The sequence below is a fragment of the Pseudonaja textilis genome, chromosome Z, assembly GCF_049901715.1.
Source record: "Pseudonaja textilis isolate UNSWEBS1 chromosome Z, rPseTex1.2, whole genome shotgun sequence".
Classification (NCBI taxonomy): domain Eukaryota; kingdom Metazoa; phylum Chordata; class Lepidosauria; order Squamata; family Elapidae; genus Pseudonaja; species Pseudonaja textilis.
In genome coordinates this window covers 107,438,810-107,455,986 of record NC_142008.1, presented here as the reverse complement: position 1 = coordinate 107,455,986, position 17,177 = coordinate 107,438,810, and the positions used below count along the sequence as shown (strand labels likewise).

At 38.9% G+C, this 17,177-nt stretch overlaps 1 protein-coding gene across 7 annotated transcripts in view; it reads right to left on the bottom strand.

Moving 5' to 3' along the window:
- Positions 1-42: 42 nt before the first annotated feature.
- Positions 43-17,177, bottom strand: part of LOC113448500 (serine protease 27-like) — a 37,303-nt gene continuing 20,168 nt past the window's right edge. For 3 of the 7 annotated variants that reach the window (XM_087917975.1, XM_087917973.1, XM_087917976.1), the window contains 5 exons: positions 12,683-12,709; positions 5,638-5,803; positions 3,192-3,469; positions 2,413-2,603; positions 43-524 (listed from right to left, as the gene is read on the bottom strand). In XM_087917975.1, the coding sequence (XP_087774101.1) occupies positions 264-524; positions 2,413-2,603; positions 3,192-3,469; positions 5,638-5,803; positions 12,683-12,709 (923 nt within the window). In that variant the 3' untranslated portion in view covers positions 43-263. Of the gene's footprint in view, positions 525-2,412; positions 2,604-3,191; positions 3,470-5,637; positions 5,804-12,682; positions 12,710-14,389; positions 14,858-17,177 lie in introns of those variants that run through there. The other 4 variants (XM_087917978.1, XM_087917977.1, XM_026719216.2 and 1 more) reach the window with 3 other exon arrangements.

Sequence of the window (17,177 nt, the reverse complement as noted above, 5' to 3'; positions counted from 1 at the left end):
TCACAGCACAAAGCACTTCTTTTTGCCCCTAAGGAAACAAACTGGAATTTTTATTTTTTTTAATTTTTATCAAATATAACCAAGTCCGAATTCTAAGAATGATTAATAATAAGAGAAAGAGATAACAGGAGGTTAATATAGTCAGATATCCAGGAAACTTTTCACTATGCACAATGCAGGTTATATTTTTCCCCCTGTAGTTGAATGGTAATATTATATCAAATGCTGTGTGCAACTTGTGTTACAATTACATTGCCAACTGATTATAAATCAACAGCACTTACATGGAAAGTGCTCAGGAGAAAAATTAAAACAAAGACAACAGGAATCCCACTGGCATGAGGGACACCATCATTAGAAACTGAGTTTTTTTCTATAGTGTGTTGAATCCAGTCCATATAAGAAGTTACTCTGGTATAGACTCCAGGTCGGTTGGGTTCAGAACAACCCACCCCAAAGCTCACAATGCCGGCTAGAAACCATGTACCATTCAACTTGCAGGCCAGGGGTCCCCCAGAGTCACCCTAAAAAGAAAGAAAAGAATTAACTAGGATCACTTTTCCAGTAAGTAAGACCTAAGGAAGTATTGTGCATTTTGAGTTTAAATTTAAGCAGATGAGATGAATTTGGCCATTCACCACTTCCTCTTAATGTTATTTAGCCAAGCCCTTCCCATTACTGAAAAGGGGAAAATAATAGTGGTGGTTTAAAAATAAATGTGAAAATAATCTTGTGGGGAATCAATATTGGATCTTAAATGGCTTTGATATGGGTTTGAAGGCTAGCTAAGGATATTGTCGGCATGCTTAGAAGCTTTTGTTACTCTGCTTTCAGTAATTTATGACATCATCGGAGACATACTGGAGAAAATTTCCTTGCTGCTTTGTGGTACCATCTGCCTCAGAAGGACTATGTAAAATCAAAACTTTGGATAAATTGTTTTATGGGAGGAAATATACTGCCATTAAGAATGTACTGAGAGCCTTGGTGACTCAGCCTTCCATCCTTTCAAGGTGGGTAAGATGAGGACCCAGATTATTGAGGACAATATGCCAACTCTATAAACTGCTTAGAGAGGGCTATAAAGCACTGTAAAGCTATATAAAAGTGCTATTGCTATTGCTACTGCAAGAACAGTACATACTTTAGATTGAGAAACTAGTTTACATTCAAGCTTCACCACATAATTTATCAAATGTACTTTAGGCTGTCATTATTTTAAGACATGTTATAAATATCAACAGGAAACAAAACCAATTCTGCCCTAAACTACCTAGAGGAAGAGTGAGATATGGATAAATGTTTTAAGGTGGTTGCTTATTGTTACATTTGGGGGGGATGGAGAACTAGATTAATTTCCTTATTTTAAATGGGAGCCACAAGAAAGCATGTGTAAAAATGTGTTGTCGGTGATGTTAAAATTCACGTAGTTTATGAACTGATAAGCAAATAAAATTATTAGTAAAAAATATTTGGGGAGGAGCAGATGCACTTAATGATTTGCAAGCATGCTCATTGAGCACACGACACTATACATTGGAGAAAAAATGATTGGTAGAATGGATCTAAACAAGAGTACTTGTACTACCATTAAATGCACTAACTTAGTGTTTCTTATAAACAGATAAAATCTTTTACTTCTTAATTATAATAAACTTCATTTTAGTTGACTAACTTTTAGCCAATTAAGGATCAAAAATTAGCAGGTGTGAGCAATTATTTTGGGATCAGAGGCCATATTCAAGAAATAAATCATATCTGGGGTTTTACTGTAAGAAATATGAGGCTTGGCCAAAAAAAAAGTGAACAGTACAGAGTGAAATCAGTGCTAAAATACCTGCCTTTCAGTTGCATTAAGTTGCTTATTTCTATTTTCAGACCCAACATTGCTGTTGCTTAACAACCATGGTCAACTGTCAATCATAATTACTCATATTACCGGTAAACCCTGAGTTAAGAACTGAAGCTGTTTTGAACCTATTTTTATCATGACCAATATGATTCAGTCAGTATTAAGATTCCAGTGATTTCTTTTTCCATCCTGTATACATTGTTTGAAGAATCTGTTTGATGTACTGATTGAGAGACCTAATTCTAATCCTGCCTTAGACAAGAAGCCAGAGAGGTGACCATGGGCCAGTCACTTTCTATCAGCCCTCGGAAGGAGGTAATGACAAACCACTTCTGAAAAACCTTGCCAAGTAGGCTGCAGGGACCAATAGGCAGCCTCCAAGAATTGAACATTATTGAATCATTGAAGGGAAAAATGGCTCACACATTTTGCTCAGCATGGTTATATAATAAATTACAAAGTCCTAGTTCCCAAACTCATGATAAACAAGCAAATTCTATAGTAGTATAATGTCTGCTACAAATCACAATTGGTCGGTGGCTCTCATCCTCTATTTTTACCTGGCAAGAATCTTTCTTTCCTTCTGGATATCCAGCACAGATCATGTCATCATAAATTAGCTTGTAGTCTTTTGGCAAAACTTCAGTATCTATGTCAGAGCTGCTGGAGTCATTATGGTACATTTCATCACACTTATCAACATCTAGGATTGGCATTTCCAATTTTTGCAGAGTCCGAGTGACGAAAGAGGCTGGTACAAAAAAAAACAAAATAAGGGAAACTCTGAGACTGAACACTAGCTCCTAAATATTTAAAGGTGGAGCCTTCCTCCATTTGCTTTTAAAGATCAAAGGAGTAAATGGAAGTATCTGTGGTGCTTTAGTCTGCAAGCCTCATTTTAAATAACTGCCAACTCCTCCAGTTCATCTATCAAATGTTTGAGATCCACACCCTTTGCAATAATGTTATTACACCACCAACTACATTCTTGATGCCACTAAGTGGCTGATTAAAAAACAAACATATTGCAATTGCAAAAACAATGAATGTAATTAACCCTGTTATGAGGACTGTAAGTCATGGGTTACATGTGCCTCACAACTCATTTATTACAGAGCCTTCCAAATCATGGCACCAAAATTCAGTGTCAAATCACTACTGCAAAAACAATATTTTTATAGCAATAAGCAATATTATAAACCCTCCATAAAGTTTATAGCTTAATTCCTCTCAAAATACTGGGGGGAAGGGGAAATCCTTCACCTCCAGATGGAGACCTCATGCCTTGTAGAAGCCTGAATTATGCACTTAATCTAAGAATACCCCACCTTTTTCTTACCATCTGGATAGAGGTCCCCCCAGCCAGTGACCCAGCACATCATCCCTACAGGGAAAGGTTCAGGATCTGCAACAGTGGATAAGCAGATAGGCAAGATGGTTCGGGAGAAAATGACAGGCTCCTCTAGTTTCACCAACGCAATATCAGCACTCAGCCCAACTCCAGCATAATATGGATGTACTACAATCAGGCTTATAGCAGATGAGACCATGGTGGATGCTGGTTTGGGGAGTTCATACTCTCCCAGATGTACTCGATACTTGGATGCAACTAGTGGCCTATGGGAGCCAAGGGGAAAAATAATCAGTCTTCTATCATCCTTGCTCAGCTCTGAAACACAACAGGAAATCTGCTGCTTTCAAATTAAGTGCTTCAGACAATGTTTTTACCATGTGGTTGCTCTGTCTTGTTCACAGAGCATTGCGGAGAGCATCATTTATATGTTTATGCCATCAAATCAAATATTTATTATGATCAAAGATCAGCATCAGGAGGGAGAAGGCAAAGTAGAAATTCAGATTTCTTGGCCCTTCAAGTCTCAAAATGTACCTCTAATGTCACCCTGAGACGAGAGGTGGGCCTCATGAAAGTGGAGACTAGATGTGGGCAGCTGACTCAAACTATCTTTTTTTCTTCTTCTTGGCCTTGACCTATTAATTATGAAGGACGACTTTCAGTCATCATGAGAAAAGGTAGTGGCAACTAAAATCTCATCCTTGGGCATCTCTCCAAACCTACTCAGAATGGAATAAGATTAGGCAAATCACACATTAAACAATGTGTGACAGAGCACAACTGGATTTAGCCAGGTCTCTAACCTTTTATTGTCAATGAATCCAACAGGCACTCTGCCTTCCCTATGGCATATTCAACTAGCCTCAAAGAGCCTAGCTACCAGAGATCTTTACTTTGTCAAGATGTCATGCATTCCTCTCAGCTGTACTTTAAGGCTAATACAAGAAGATTCCTTACTCAGAAAGAAAATGCCCCTGTAACTCTGGACACACAGAAACAACCTATTTTTCCATTGCCTATACAGGTAGTCTTCGAGTTACGATCAAAATTGACCTCAAAATTTATGCTGCTAAGTGAAACATTTGTTAAGTGAGTTTGCCCCATTTTACTATCTTTCTTGCCACAGTTGTTAAGTGAATTGTTGCAGTTGTTAAGTTAGTAATATGGTTGTTAAGTGAATCCGGATTCCCCATTGACTTTGCTTGTCAGAAGGTCACAAAATTACATAACCCCAGGATACTGCAACCATCATAAATTTGAACCAGTTGCCAAGGTCTGAATTTTGATCATGTGGTCATGAGGATGTTGCAGTGGTTGTAAGTATGTAAAAACAGTCATAACTCACTTTTTTCAGTGCTGTTGTAACTTTGACTTATCACTGTAATGGAGCCTGCCCGGTCACATGGCTGACCTAATTTGACAATCTTTTTGTGGTGTCATTAAGCAAATCACCATGATCCTTAAATGGACCTGCACTCATCAAGCAAACACCACAGTTGTTGAGTGAATCCATTGTTTATTATGGGGCGTTTTTGCTGAAAAATCAGAGAACACTGGTTTCCAGCAAAGCCATACATCAGAGGTTTCCACACCTGGCAACTTTAAGACTTGGGGACTTCAACTCCCAGAATTCTCCAGCCAGTATAGCTGCCATAAATCATGATCACTAAACATCTGAAATGCAGTTAGGTCTGGGAGAAGTGGGTGGGCATCAGAACTTTGGAGCTCGGTCATCAGTACCTTTTGGGGTGCTCCATCATAACTTTGAACAATTGCTAAGCAACATTGTTCAAGTCAAGAACTATTTGTATTGTATAAATATCCAGGGACCACAGGGTAATTCCATACCTCCCTGCTACTCACCGATACTAATACTATTATAACATATAATGTTCCCAGGTTCTGGCAGCAGCACTTCAAATCCATCAGAATTTTACCTGTGCCATAAACCAGTTTTAATAAATATTTAGCTCAGTTTAGAATGTTTTGTTTGTGAAATGGTTTGCCAAACTTTATGTTCCCTATCCCGATCTAATACTTTCCCCTCCTTTAAAATTTCTTTTAAGCCTTTGTTTATTATAAATAATTTTGTTTTATTTTTTTTAGTTTTTATCATATTTTAGCCTTTGATGTATTTTATGCTTTGTAATTGGCTATACGTCTCCCTCCTTTAGGTCTTTGATCCTAATAAAATTTTGGTTATATTCTTGTTATCTTCATGAAGCTGTCAGGTAGGCTACATGGCATGGGTGGATCTAATGCTAATGCTATCTTCATAAAGGCAAGATAAAACTGGTCTACTGACAAATTTTTGGAATTAGTTGAATTGGTATCATTCCCTAGTGCTATAGCTCCATCTTCAATTACTGATTCCATTATAGAAGAGAAACTGGCTGAGAAACTGTCTCTTTAATGCAAATCTGCTACTCACCCATTAAAGCAATGAGCAGCTGTCACCACCCACTGGGAGGAAATGAGACTTCCACCACATATATGAAGTCTGTTTTCTCGTATGCTGACCTGCCATGGCCATTCCCCTTCTTCAGCTCTCTTCCCACCAACAATTCGAGAAGAATGTACTTTGGGGTGCCCACAGACTGTAAAAGAAAAAAGAGAGAAATGTGAGAAGAAGGTTAGAGCTGTGGAAATTGTTGAAATCATATTATGGATGATGCTACATCCTTTTTACAAGAAATACAGCCAACCTTGCCATAATTCAGCTCTCGTGTGAATTTTTTTTTAATTATTATTATTATTATTATTATTCAATCTTTAGTGAGATTTACAGCCAATGGGACTGGCTGGTAGCTCAACAGCTTGAGATCTAACCAAGGACCTAGGAACTGTTCAGGTGGCATCGGAGGATATAAGCTGTTCCAAATAGAGTGGTTTTTTGTAGAATCGGGGTATTCAAGTCTGATAAATTCAGGATTTCCAGATAGTGAGTCAGCCCGTTAGGTCTTGCTCCTAGGGCTCCAATTACAATTGGGATAACACACTATTTCTTTTTCCAAAGTCGCTCAACTTCAATTTGTAAGTCGTGATACTTTGCGATTTTTTATTATTATTATTACTATTATTATTTTATGAAGCCACAAGCTATTTGGATGGGTGAAAATAGCATAAGTTTACTTCAAATTCTTATATATTTTTTTATCCATGATTGAAAAATAGATGGCATTTTTTACTTTCTGTTTCAAAATATGGCCAGAACAGAAACTCTAAGATTCAGATGTGAGTGTTTTCACTTCAGTTCAATCCTAAAAAATATTATAGGTAAAGTTGACTGACTGGGCTTTATTCCTGATGATCTCACAAGCACATCCAGACAATTTATTTGGTAAAAATATTTAAATGGCAACTGTTTTCTTGGTTTTTTTAAAAAAAAATCTTCTCAGTTCCTGACCGTTATCCATCCAAATAACAATCTGGTCCTATTCCACTTAGGTGGACATACTACATATAGTAGGGAATTTGTAACTATATGGTGGAAAAATGAAATGATTAAAATGAATCAACAAAATGAAAGAGCTGTGATTAGTTAGATCATGTGAGATGGTGGTGTTAGGTGCTAGGAAACTCAGGAGATCCAGACAGCCCAAGTGAGTATACAGATTTATTGTAAGCTTGAGTTCTCTACAAGAATCTGCATTACTAACAGCCAAGAGAAATTAGCGGAAGATAAGAATAGAAAGAATTCAAGGTGGGCTGGACTTAGATCTCTTGTGGGCATGAAGGGAGACAGGACTGAAGATGTGTTAAACCCCTCATTCAGGCTTAGCCTGGTCATCTCCTACAGCAGTGGTTGCCAACTGGTGGGCCATGGTCCACTGGTAGTCCGTGAGAAAATTTTGGTGGGCCGCAGCATGCTGAAGACCAGATGGCTGGCGGGGAGGTGGGGCAATCCTGCAGTCTCCCTAGTAAACCTGTGTCATGCTGCCTCCTGTCTCAGCCCATCATGGAGACCAAGCAGTAGCAGGAAGAGCGCGGACCTCCTGAGCTGCAGGAAGCAGCTGCCAGCAATGCCTTCAGGTGAAGATATAGTGAGGGGGGAGGTTCAACCTCCTCTTCCTCCTCACCAGAAGTGCTCAAATGCCCAGTAGGAAGGAGAAAGCTTGTTGGGTGCCAGAGGGGCGGTGAGTGCTTTGCATGTGAGCACTTCTGGCGAGGAGGAAGAGAAACTCCTAAGGGGAGGTAGTTGAACCTCCTCCTCGCAACATCATCACCTGAGGGCATCATTGGCAGCCTCTTGACCTCCTTGATAGGTGGAGGCAGGAGGTAACACCAGTTCCGAGCTTCCTTTCCCCCCACCCCACCCCTTTGCAGGCCAGTATACACCCAGGAAGGGCTCCGATGCTGCGATCTCCCACAGGTATGAGTCCATTTGCTCCCTGTTGCCCCACCTTCCTGCCAACCAACCTTCCTGCTGGTCTTCAAGCACGTGGCTCATCGGCCTCCAAACATCAGATTCTCACCAGGCAGCACAATTCAGAGGTTCCTTTTCCCCACCCCCAGGGAAAGAGAAAGGGGAGGAAGAGAGAGAGAGAGAGAAAGAGGAAGAGAGGGAGAGAGAGGAAGGGAAACAGAGAGAGGGAGAGAAAGAGAAAGAGGGAGAAAGGTAGAAAGAAAAGGGGAGAAAAGCAGAAAGAGAGAAAGAGGGGAAAAGAGGAAGAGGGAGGGAGAAGGAGAAAAAGGGAGAAAGGCAGAAAGAGAAAGAGGGGGGAAGAGAGAGAGAAAGAGAAAGGGAGAAAGAGAGGGGAGGGAGGGAAAGAGAAAGAGAGAGAAAGGGAGAAACAGGGAGGGAAAAAGAGAGAGAAAGGGGAAGAGTGGGAGGGAAAGAGAGAGAGAAAGAGGGAGAAAGAAAGAGGGGGGAAGAGAAAGGGAGAAAAAGAGGAGAGAGGGAAAGAGAGAGAGAGAAAGAGAAAGGGAGAAAGAGGGGGAGTGAGAGAGGTGAGAGAGAGGGGGGGAGAGAGAAAGAGGGGGGGAGATAGAGTGGAAGGGAAAGAGAAAGAGACAAAGGGTGAAAGGGGGGATGAGAGAGAGAAAGAGCAAGTGGGAAAAAGGAAGAGAGAGGGGGAGAAGAGAGAGAGAGATGAGAGACAAAGAGAGATGAGAGATCCTGGTGTTTTGTTTTCTGTGGGAAATGGGTCCAAATGACTCTGAGTACAGAACCAGGCAGAACCAGGCATCCAAGTGTCTGAAGGACCCCATCCTGTCAGTAGGAGTAGGGGCGCTTCAGCGAGCATCATGCTGGATTCATATTAGTGGTCCGCGGGATTTAAAATTATGAGTTTGGTGGTCCCTGAGGTCTAAAAGGTTGGCAGCCCATCCTACAGGTAACAAGAGCTAAGGATACTTGTTAGGGTTAGGAAAGATATCCCAGATATACAGATAGGAAAAGTGATTACTAGAAAGACCTATGAGCAGTAGATTAATGAACACATATGGTAATAGAAATATTATTGTTTAATATGTGTAAATATTAAACATAGTACATATGTTTAATATGTACTGAATATTGGATGTTTTTAAAAAGAAATTGGACAACCATTTGTCTGAAATGGTAAAGGGTTTCCTGCCTAAGCAAGGGGTTGGACTAAAAGATCTCCAAGGTCCCTTCCAACTCCGTTATTCTATACTATTCTGAATGTGCTATCATTTTTCTATAATCCGCAGGAAAACCTTTGCTTATAGGTACATAAGAAAAATGGGGGTTCTCCAGGTAATTTCATAATGATAAAATATCTCGGGCCGCCAGACATCTTTTAAAAATAGTTAGAGACTAGTAGACAAACTAATATCTCTTCCAAATATTTTAGACAACTCTTTTAATTCCTTGCCATTCCATTGGTTGCGAATGAGGGGAAATATATTTAAAGGATATCTAATTATCTACTGATGTTTAAAACATTTTGTGTTTGCTTAGCCAGGTGTCATATATTTCTACTTTAGATGTTGTTGACAACTGCTGTATGTTTAGAGTAGGATGAGTCATAACTAAAAGTAATTACATTGAAACAAATTATATCTAACACTAGGTAGAAAGAGCTGTAGAAAGAATGTAGGCAGATGGGTGTTGATCAAGCAGCAATAGATAGATGGAGGCAGCAACTAAATTTTGCTAATTACAGCTCCTAATATTCTTAATTATCATGGCCAATTATAAGGGGTGCTGGAATTTCTGCTTGAATTTCTACTGGAGTTCAGCAATATTCATAGCTTTTATGCTACACATAATTTACAAAAATGTAAACAGTGGAATTAAATGAAGAGTAGCATTTATACAGGACAGTGAGAAAAAGAATTGTATATACTATGTGCATAGTTGTCACCTACCTAGCTCTCAGGTATGTTTATTAATAAGCACAAGAGGCCCATCTAGTACACAGCATCCATGCATAGCCTGCCAGATGATGTCTCTTTATACTGCAGAGGGTTTTTCTCATCCCCGTATAACTGATGTGCTCACATGGAAGTCTCCAGGCACCACACTACACTGCATTTGCAAGTGTGTGCATTTTTAATCTCTCTCTCTTTGTATATGTATACAGTCTTCTGTTTCATGAATATCTCTGCACTACATTGAAGCATAATATGTATATTATACATGGTCATCTTGAAAATGAGTAAGTTTTTGCACCAAGTGGGTCATCACAGATGGTTGGAAAAAGGCGGCTCACATATGTATGTATTTCCTACTAAACTAAAAAACACTTATAAACTGTGACACTCTTTCTAAATTTCCTGGCCATAACCTAAAGCACATAACAAGAAGGAAATATTTTTAAAACTATAAATAAAGAAGTATCAAAGTGTCCGTGTGTGTGTGTGTGTGTGTGTGTGTGTGTGTGTGTGTGTAAAGGTTTCTTTATAAGTCTGAAACTTATTCCTTAAGTTACAGATCATGTTATATGCTGTGAATATATTACAAATATGCTACATAATGTATACTATATTAGAATAAGTCATGAGTTTAGTTTAGTTTAGTTTAGTTTAGTTTAGTTTAGTTTAGTTTAGTTTAGTTTAGTTTAGTTTAGTTTAGTTTAGATTAGATTATTGTCATTGCACCTCGAACAACAAAATTAAATGCCATCTTCAGCAAGGGTGAGCTTCAAAAAATGTAGCAACTGGTTCTATGCCGGTTGTTGGGTGGGTGGGGCCATGGTGGGCATGGCCTAGTCTGCCACCTCCACCATGGGAGGGGGGGTGTTTTCACCTTCCCCAGGCTCTGGAGGCTTTTCTCAAGCCTCTGGGAGGATGAAAACAGCCTCCCCAGGCTCTGAAGGCTCTTTGGAGGCCAGAAATTAGCCCTTTTCTGGCCTTCTGGAACTTCCATAAGCCCCATTTTTACCCTCCTCAGGCTCTGGGGGCTTTTCTCAAACCTCTGGGAGGCCCATTTCCCCTCTCCCCGGGCTCTAGAGGCTGTCTGGAGGCTGGAAATGGGCCTGTTTCCAGCCTTCCGGAGCCTCCGGGAGGCCCATTTTTTGCCCTCCCCAAGCCTCCACATGGGCCCTGCACTTACCTAGGATCCAAAACGAGCCACATGGAGCCTCTTAGGAGGGGAAGGGAGAGGTGGGTGGATCCAGCCAGTCGTTACAACTCCCAGTTCGGTGAACAGATGTAAAATTAATATTCAGTTCACCTGAACCGATGAGAACTGGTAGCAGCCCACCCTTGATCTTCAGTATAGTGGGTCTATAGAACAACCATATCTAGCCTTTTCCTGAACCCACTGGGAAACTCACATTGCTGGAATGTGTGTATTACTGATAACAGAAGATCCCAAAAGTATGTATAAGTGAATTATAATACCAGGTGAAACATTAGTAAGCATAAGAAATGTAGTAGATTGCGTTTTTCATGGAGTTATGGAACAAAGGAGTAAAATTGGGAGTAAAATTGTAAAATTGCTGATAAGATTAGGGCAAGATGTACCATACAAATGGATTCAGAGTAAACAAGCTGGGTATAAAGAGAAGACTGGATCCCCTGAATGCGAGACAACTCTTGTTGGAGCAAGAGATGCCCCGAGTCTGTTTCCCTGCCCGGTCTAACACAGCTTGATCACTTGTGTTAAGAGTGTTTGTGAGTATTGTGTGAATGTGTAGTCTAGTTGGGCAACAATACCTACAACAACCTGAATGGCATAGTTACCTGAATGCCTTGTTAGGCATAGTTAATTGAATAGCCTTGTTGGGGTTAGTTATTTGAATAGTTGGGCATAATAACATAAATAGCCTAGTTGGGCATAGTTAATTGAATATCCTTGTTGGGTATAGTTAATTGAATATCCTTGTTGGGCATAATTCTTTGAATAGCTTTGTTGGGCATAGCTCTTTGAATAGCCTTATAAGACATAGTTATTTGAATAGCTTTATTGGGCATAGTTATTTGAATTGTTGAACATAGTAATCTGAATAGCCTTGTCGGGCATAGTAACATAAATAGTCTTGTTGGGCATAGCCTATTCTTTAAGATAACTTTGAAATTAGACAAGTATATATGTTGTGGCTCCGATTCCCGAGCCTGTGCTGTCAGAGGAAGAGGACTTGGAAGATGAGGAGAAGGAACAGGGAATGCCTTCCTCCCCAGGACCTTCCTCTCTGGCAATGCCTTCCTCTCTGATAATGCCTCAGGTTTCATCAGACAACCAAGAGGAACAGCCTGAGATTAATCAGGAGGAAGGCATATCGAAGCAGCCCCTGACAGGGAGTCAAGAGGAAGAATGTTGGTTTGATCCTAGGCAGAGTCGTAGGGAGAAACGTGAGCAGCAACGTAGGAGGCGTGGGAGGGTCAGAGAGTGAGCTGAGTCATTGAGCCACACCCCACAGGGGATAAAAATGGGTGTGTTGTCGGCTGGAACTTTGTACGGGACAAAGTTTGATCTTACTTCAGGTTTTCTTTGTGTATGATATTTGTGGTCTGCCTTGTAATTTTCTGTAAGTAGCTTTTTACTTGTTATCAGTTTGGACTTGGCAAGCAGAGTGTGTTGGAATGCCAAGGACGTTATCAGTTCCAAAGAATTAACTCTGTGAAGTCCAAGCCAGCCAGCCTGCCTGTGTTTGTGTGAGTTTGTACTTTTTCATCTTTTGGGAGAGAAGAAAAGTGAGACAGAACACACACACACACACACACACACACACACACATATATATATATATATGTGTGTGTGTGTGTGTGTTTTCTGAGGTTCTCGCGGGTATTTGTATGTGGATCTTTGGTTGTTCGGTTTTCTCCCGCGTAAGATTCAAGTATCTAGGCAACTTCAAATCTTACTCTGTGTATATGTATATGTATAGGTATACGTATATATATATATATATGAAGTAATTAAGCTTAGTTAACACTTCTTTTTGTCTGAATAACACAAGAAACCTGTTCGGAGTGCTTGAACTCAATTTTATGACATTATTCTTTCTCTAGGCCTTTCCTCCCCCATCATTAAATTAATTATCTTTGCTTAGTTGTGTTCTTACCTTTTTGAGCATCACTGTTTTCCACACCTAAAATACAATAAATAAAGTCAAAGTGATGGAGTAAAAAAAAAACATTACTATTAGAAGATAGAATTCAGGAGGTAGATTACCAAAAAAAAACAAAAAACAATCCTGGGTCAATTTTTTACTCCCCAGAACACACTCTCCACAACAGAAAGGTTGGCATTCTTGGGGAGGGAGGAAGAATTATAATTACTTTTATTACAAAATAGTTTAATAATAATTCTTTAGGACAGTGCATCTCAACTTTTTCTTCACCACGGGTCCCCTTTCTCTTAAATACCTTTCATGGCCACAGACCATGGCCACAGACCCCCAAGACAACTCAAGATTTAAATCATAACATTTCTTCAAGCCTTTGTAAACACCCTGTGACATCGCCGACCCTCAGGTGTCAGCAGATTGAGAACCACTGCTTTAGAAGCTAAGCCAATCTATCTAACAGTTAAACATGGCCACATGGGTCAGCTAAAGACCTAGTAGTCATAATTATATAATAAGAAACCTTAGTTAATGCTAACATTTGAAAACCCAGACTTGGTTAGCTTGTTATGCAAAGCCAGAAAAGATGTTAAACCCATAAACAAATTGAGCGTCTTCCATGAAGGCTCTCTGCATGTGTAACCAGCTCATCTGTAACATATCACTATGTCGTACCTATATTTTTGTTAATGAATTCAATGTTTGGTTAATTTATATTGTCACCTCTCCTCTTACCATTTCCTTTCTCAACAATATTTGTAGGTATTTCTAATCCATGCTATAAACCTTTCAGTTGTTTTTGATCCAAAAAACTAACATGAGAGGAGATCAGATGGCATGGGTTTGCATTGTTCTGACTCACCAAACATGTTCTATCAAAAGCCTGCAGAGATCTTTCCCAAACCTGATTCCTAGGGAAATGTAACTGAGTTAGACCTTGAACATGGCAGGTAAGGTCAATCCAGTAAAAGAGATTCCACTAAGAAAATTCCTTGGTTAGTAACAGCAATAAATCTTTCTCTGAAGACTAATAAGCAGCAAATCTGATCTCTCTAACTTATTTTTACAGAAATAGGAAGAGAACAATAACCCAAATTTCCTATGAACCCATATACCCACAAACTATTTCAGTCCAGTAATTTGTCAACTGCATAATACATCAAAGTGATTGATTGTTATATAATGTACAAGGAGAGAAAATAAAACCCATCTGCATTCCAAGTGTAGAAATCTACATACCTATGCACTTTCCTTTCAAAGCGGGATTTCTACCTGTATCTGATTAGTGAAACACAGCAATTTTTTTCCTTAACATTTTTTTTAATCAGAATCATACTTGTTGGACGTTTCAGCCTCCATGCCCCAGATTTCCTGTTCCAATGCTCTGCAAGAATCCACATATATTTCCCATTTTCCCCAGAAATCAGTGCTTCAAATGTCTCAGGATCTGCAATTCATCCAGCATCCCTTGCAGTAGTTCAACATTTTTTCAGATTTTTCTCCATCTGCTCAGAGAACCTAGTGGTTTAGAATCTTTACTTTTCAAGAGAGAATTTGGTGACTCAAATGGAACAGAGGCTGTGTCTGTATTCCCCAACACTAGTCTAGGTGGTCAAGTACCATCCCAACAACTATAGAAAATACCTCTACACATTCTCACATATTTACACACAGAGAGAAACACTTTCTGTCCTGGCTACCCACCTTTCAGCAACAGAAATAGAAGCACAACCTGGGAGCAACAGAGACACAGCATTGTCCAGAACTAGCAACGTTCAGTCATCCAATCCTAATGCAAATCAGGTACAGAGGAACAGCACACTGGGCTGTGATGCTCAGGTCAAGCACCCAGGACTTGCAGAGAACAAAAGGAGCAATCTCTTGACTGTTGCTTAATATCAAGCAGACTGCCAAAGAGACCTGAGCTGCTTAGTATTGTCCTTCTCTCACTCCACCCCCAGATTTTCAGTGGGGCGAGTTGAACAGCCTACTCACAGGCTGTAAATCAAGTTATCCCAACTATTCTATCTTCACTTCTGGGTGGGGTGAAATGGTTTAAGTAATTTGGAATAATATTGACAATTATCTTATAGCAGCCAGCTATTGAAGGTAAGAGAAAAAGCTGTATCTATTATAATTTCAAGAATTAGCATTATATAGTTTTCAGGCACCATGCAGGTTACTGATAACAAAAATTTTAATGCCTGGAAAACTTCTGGTTTGAAGGGCTTCGGCGACAGACAGAAATCCGCGATCATAAGCGGTTTTGGTCTGGGCTCGCTGCTGGAGCGTCCCGAACCGGCTGGTTTCAGGGCTAAGCCACCCCATAGAGGTGGTGAAGAGGGGGGAGACTGCCAGCCGGGTTGAGGAGAACTGCATCTCTCCTCCTCAGCTGGCCATTACTCCCTTTCCTGAATGCGGTTGCAGAGGTGGTCAGAAATGGCCACCACAAAGAAGAACTCAACCGGAAAAAAATGTGCAGGAGGAAGATAAGAAGTGAAAGTTTTGGCTGACCGGGTTAAATTGTAAAAGCAACAACTAAGGTACCCTGGAATTTAAACTTACAAAAAAGTAACATCACTCCCAAAGAGTCAGAAGCAGCGAAGGAAAGGGAAAAGGGAAAGGTTTGGCTTTTTTTTTCTTCTCTCTCCTTCCCTATACTGACAACTATGAGACTTAAATATGAAATCAGAAAAATCCGCTTTGACATCAATAGGCAATTAAACTGAAAATAAAACAAAATGCCAAAGGGATAATAAAGATTTCTGGACATTAAAATTTTTCTTTTTCATTAGCAGGAAGGGAGAGAAAAAGAATAAGGGCAGGATCTGGAAGAGGGAGGAGACTGCCTGGAATTAAAAAGAATCTACAGTAAAACTTCAACAAGACTTCTAAAAGATACATTTAACTGAAACTTTACAACTAAATAGTAACCCCAGGAAGAGAAAGTGAAAAAAAAAAGAGCAAAAAAGAAACAGCTTGCGTGTATTTGGATTATTTGGTGATCTTTGGATTCTTGGTTATTATATTTGAATGACTAAAATCAATCAGGTGTTGTTAAAAATTTATACAATGGCACCACTTCTGGATGAATTGAAAATGGAACTTAAAAAGTACAAAGAAGATGCACAAGAAGGGAGAAGTTCTTTTGGCTTCGTTTTTCAATTCTTAGAAATGGAGATTTGGAACTATGAGAAACAACAAGAAAAGACTGCAAAACAAGAAGACTGGGGCAAAGAAGAAGCCCTCTTTAATGAACAAGCAATTTTATGTGGGAAAGAAAAAGGAAAGGGGGGAAAGAGAATGGAGAATCTAAGACTTAAAAAAACAACCATAGAAAAGAAAAATAATTTGAAAAATAAGTATAATACTGGAAAGCAACAGAAGAAGGGAATACAGAAGAGAGAAATAGAGGTAGAGAGACAAAGGGGTAAAAAGGGGAGAGAGAAGAAGAGAGGGAAGAAGGAAAGGAAAAGAAGTTACAAAGGACCGGAGCAAGATATAGAGAAACAGGACCTATTTAGAGATTATGGGTGAAAATCTAACTGAAAAAGGGATTCTGTAAAGGTACATAAGATTGTATTGTTATAGTAGTAATAGAAATAACTTTAGAAAATTGGAAACAATGTATGATTAAAATGAGGGATAAAATAGTTAGTGTAATTTAGTGAAATGTTTGTGAATAAAATAAGTGAAATAAAATAAATGAGAAAATTGAATTAGGAAGGAACGGGAACATTTTAATTAGTTAATGTTTTACAAAATATAAGTGAAGGGGGGTGAATTAACTATGGAAAGCTTATAATTGTTCCCATAGAAGTATGATATTTAATTGAAAAGTAATGTTAAAGATGTTAAGACTTTAATGAATATTAATATTAATGATAGAATTGAATTGGAATGGAATGTTCTTTTAATTATATACATTTATAACTTTTTTTTTAAGAATACAGTGTGTATTTTAAGAATGTACCAAGCAGAATCTGAATGGAAGTTATGTATTGTATTGAATGTTACAACTTTAGGGAAAAGATATAAAGGCGTCATACTCCAATCAGTAACTAAAGGAGAAATTTTGTTTAATGAGAAAAGATAATAGATAATTGAAACAGAACAGACAAAAAAAATAAATACAATGATTTGAATTGAGATAATTAAAATAAAATTGAGAAAATTAAGAGAGGGGAGAAGCTATGCAAAAAATGTAAAATAGTAATAAGATATGGAATAGAATATAAAAATGAGCATGAACCTGAATTTGTGTCTGTACAAAGAAATGTAACCCGGGATTACGCTACTTTCAAAAAAGATGTTTTATTTGTATTTTTTTTCTCTTTGTGAAAACTCAAATAAAATTTACCAAAAAAAATATTAATGCCTGGAAGATGTAGTTTCAGTATCTCTGGAACTTGCAAACTCAAAGGTGAACAGGATCCAATCTGGGTCAGTCATGAAATCAGAGGTTTAGTCTTCCAAGCTTTTGGACTCATGC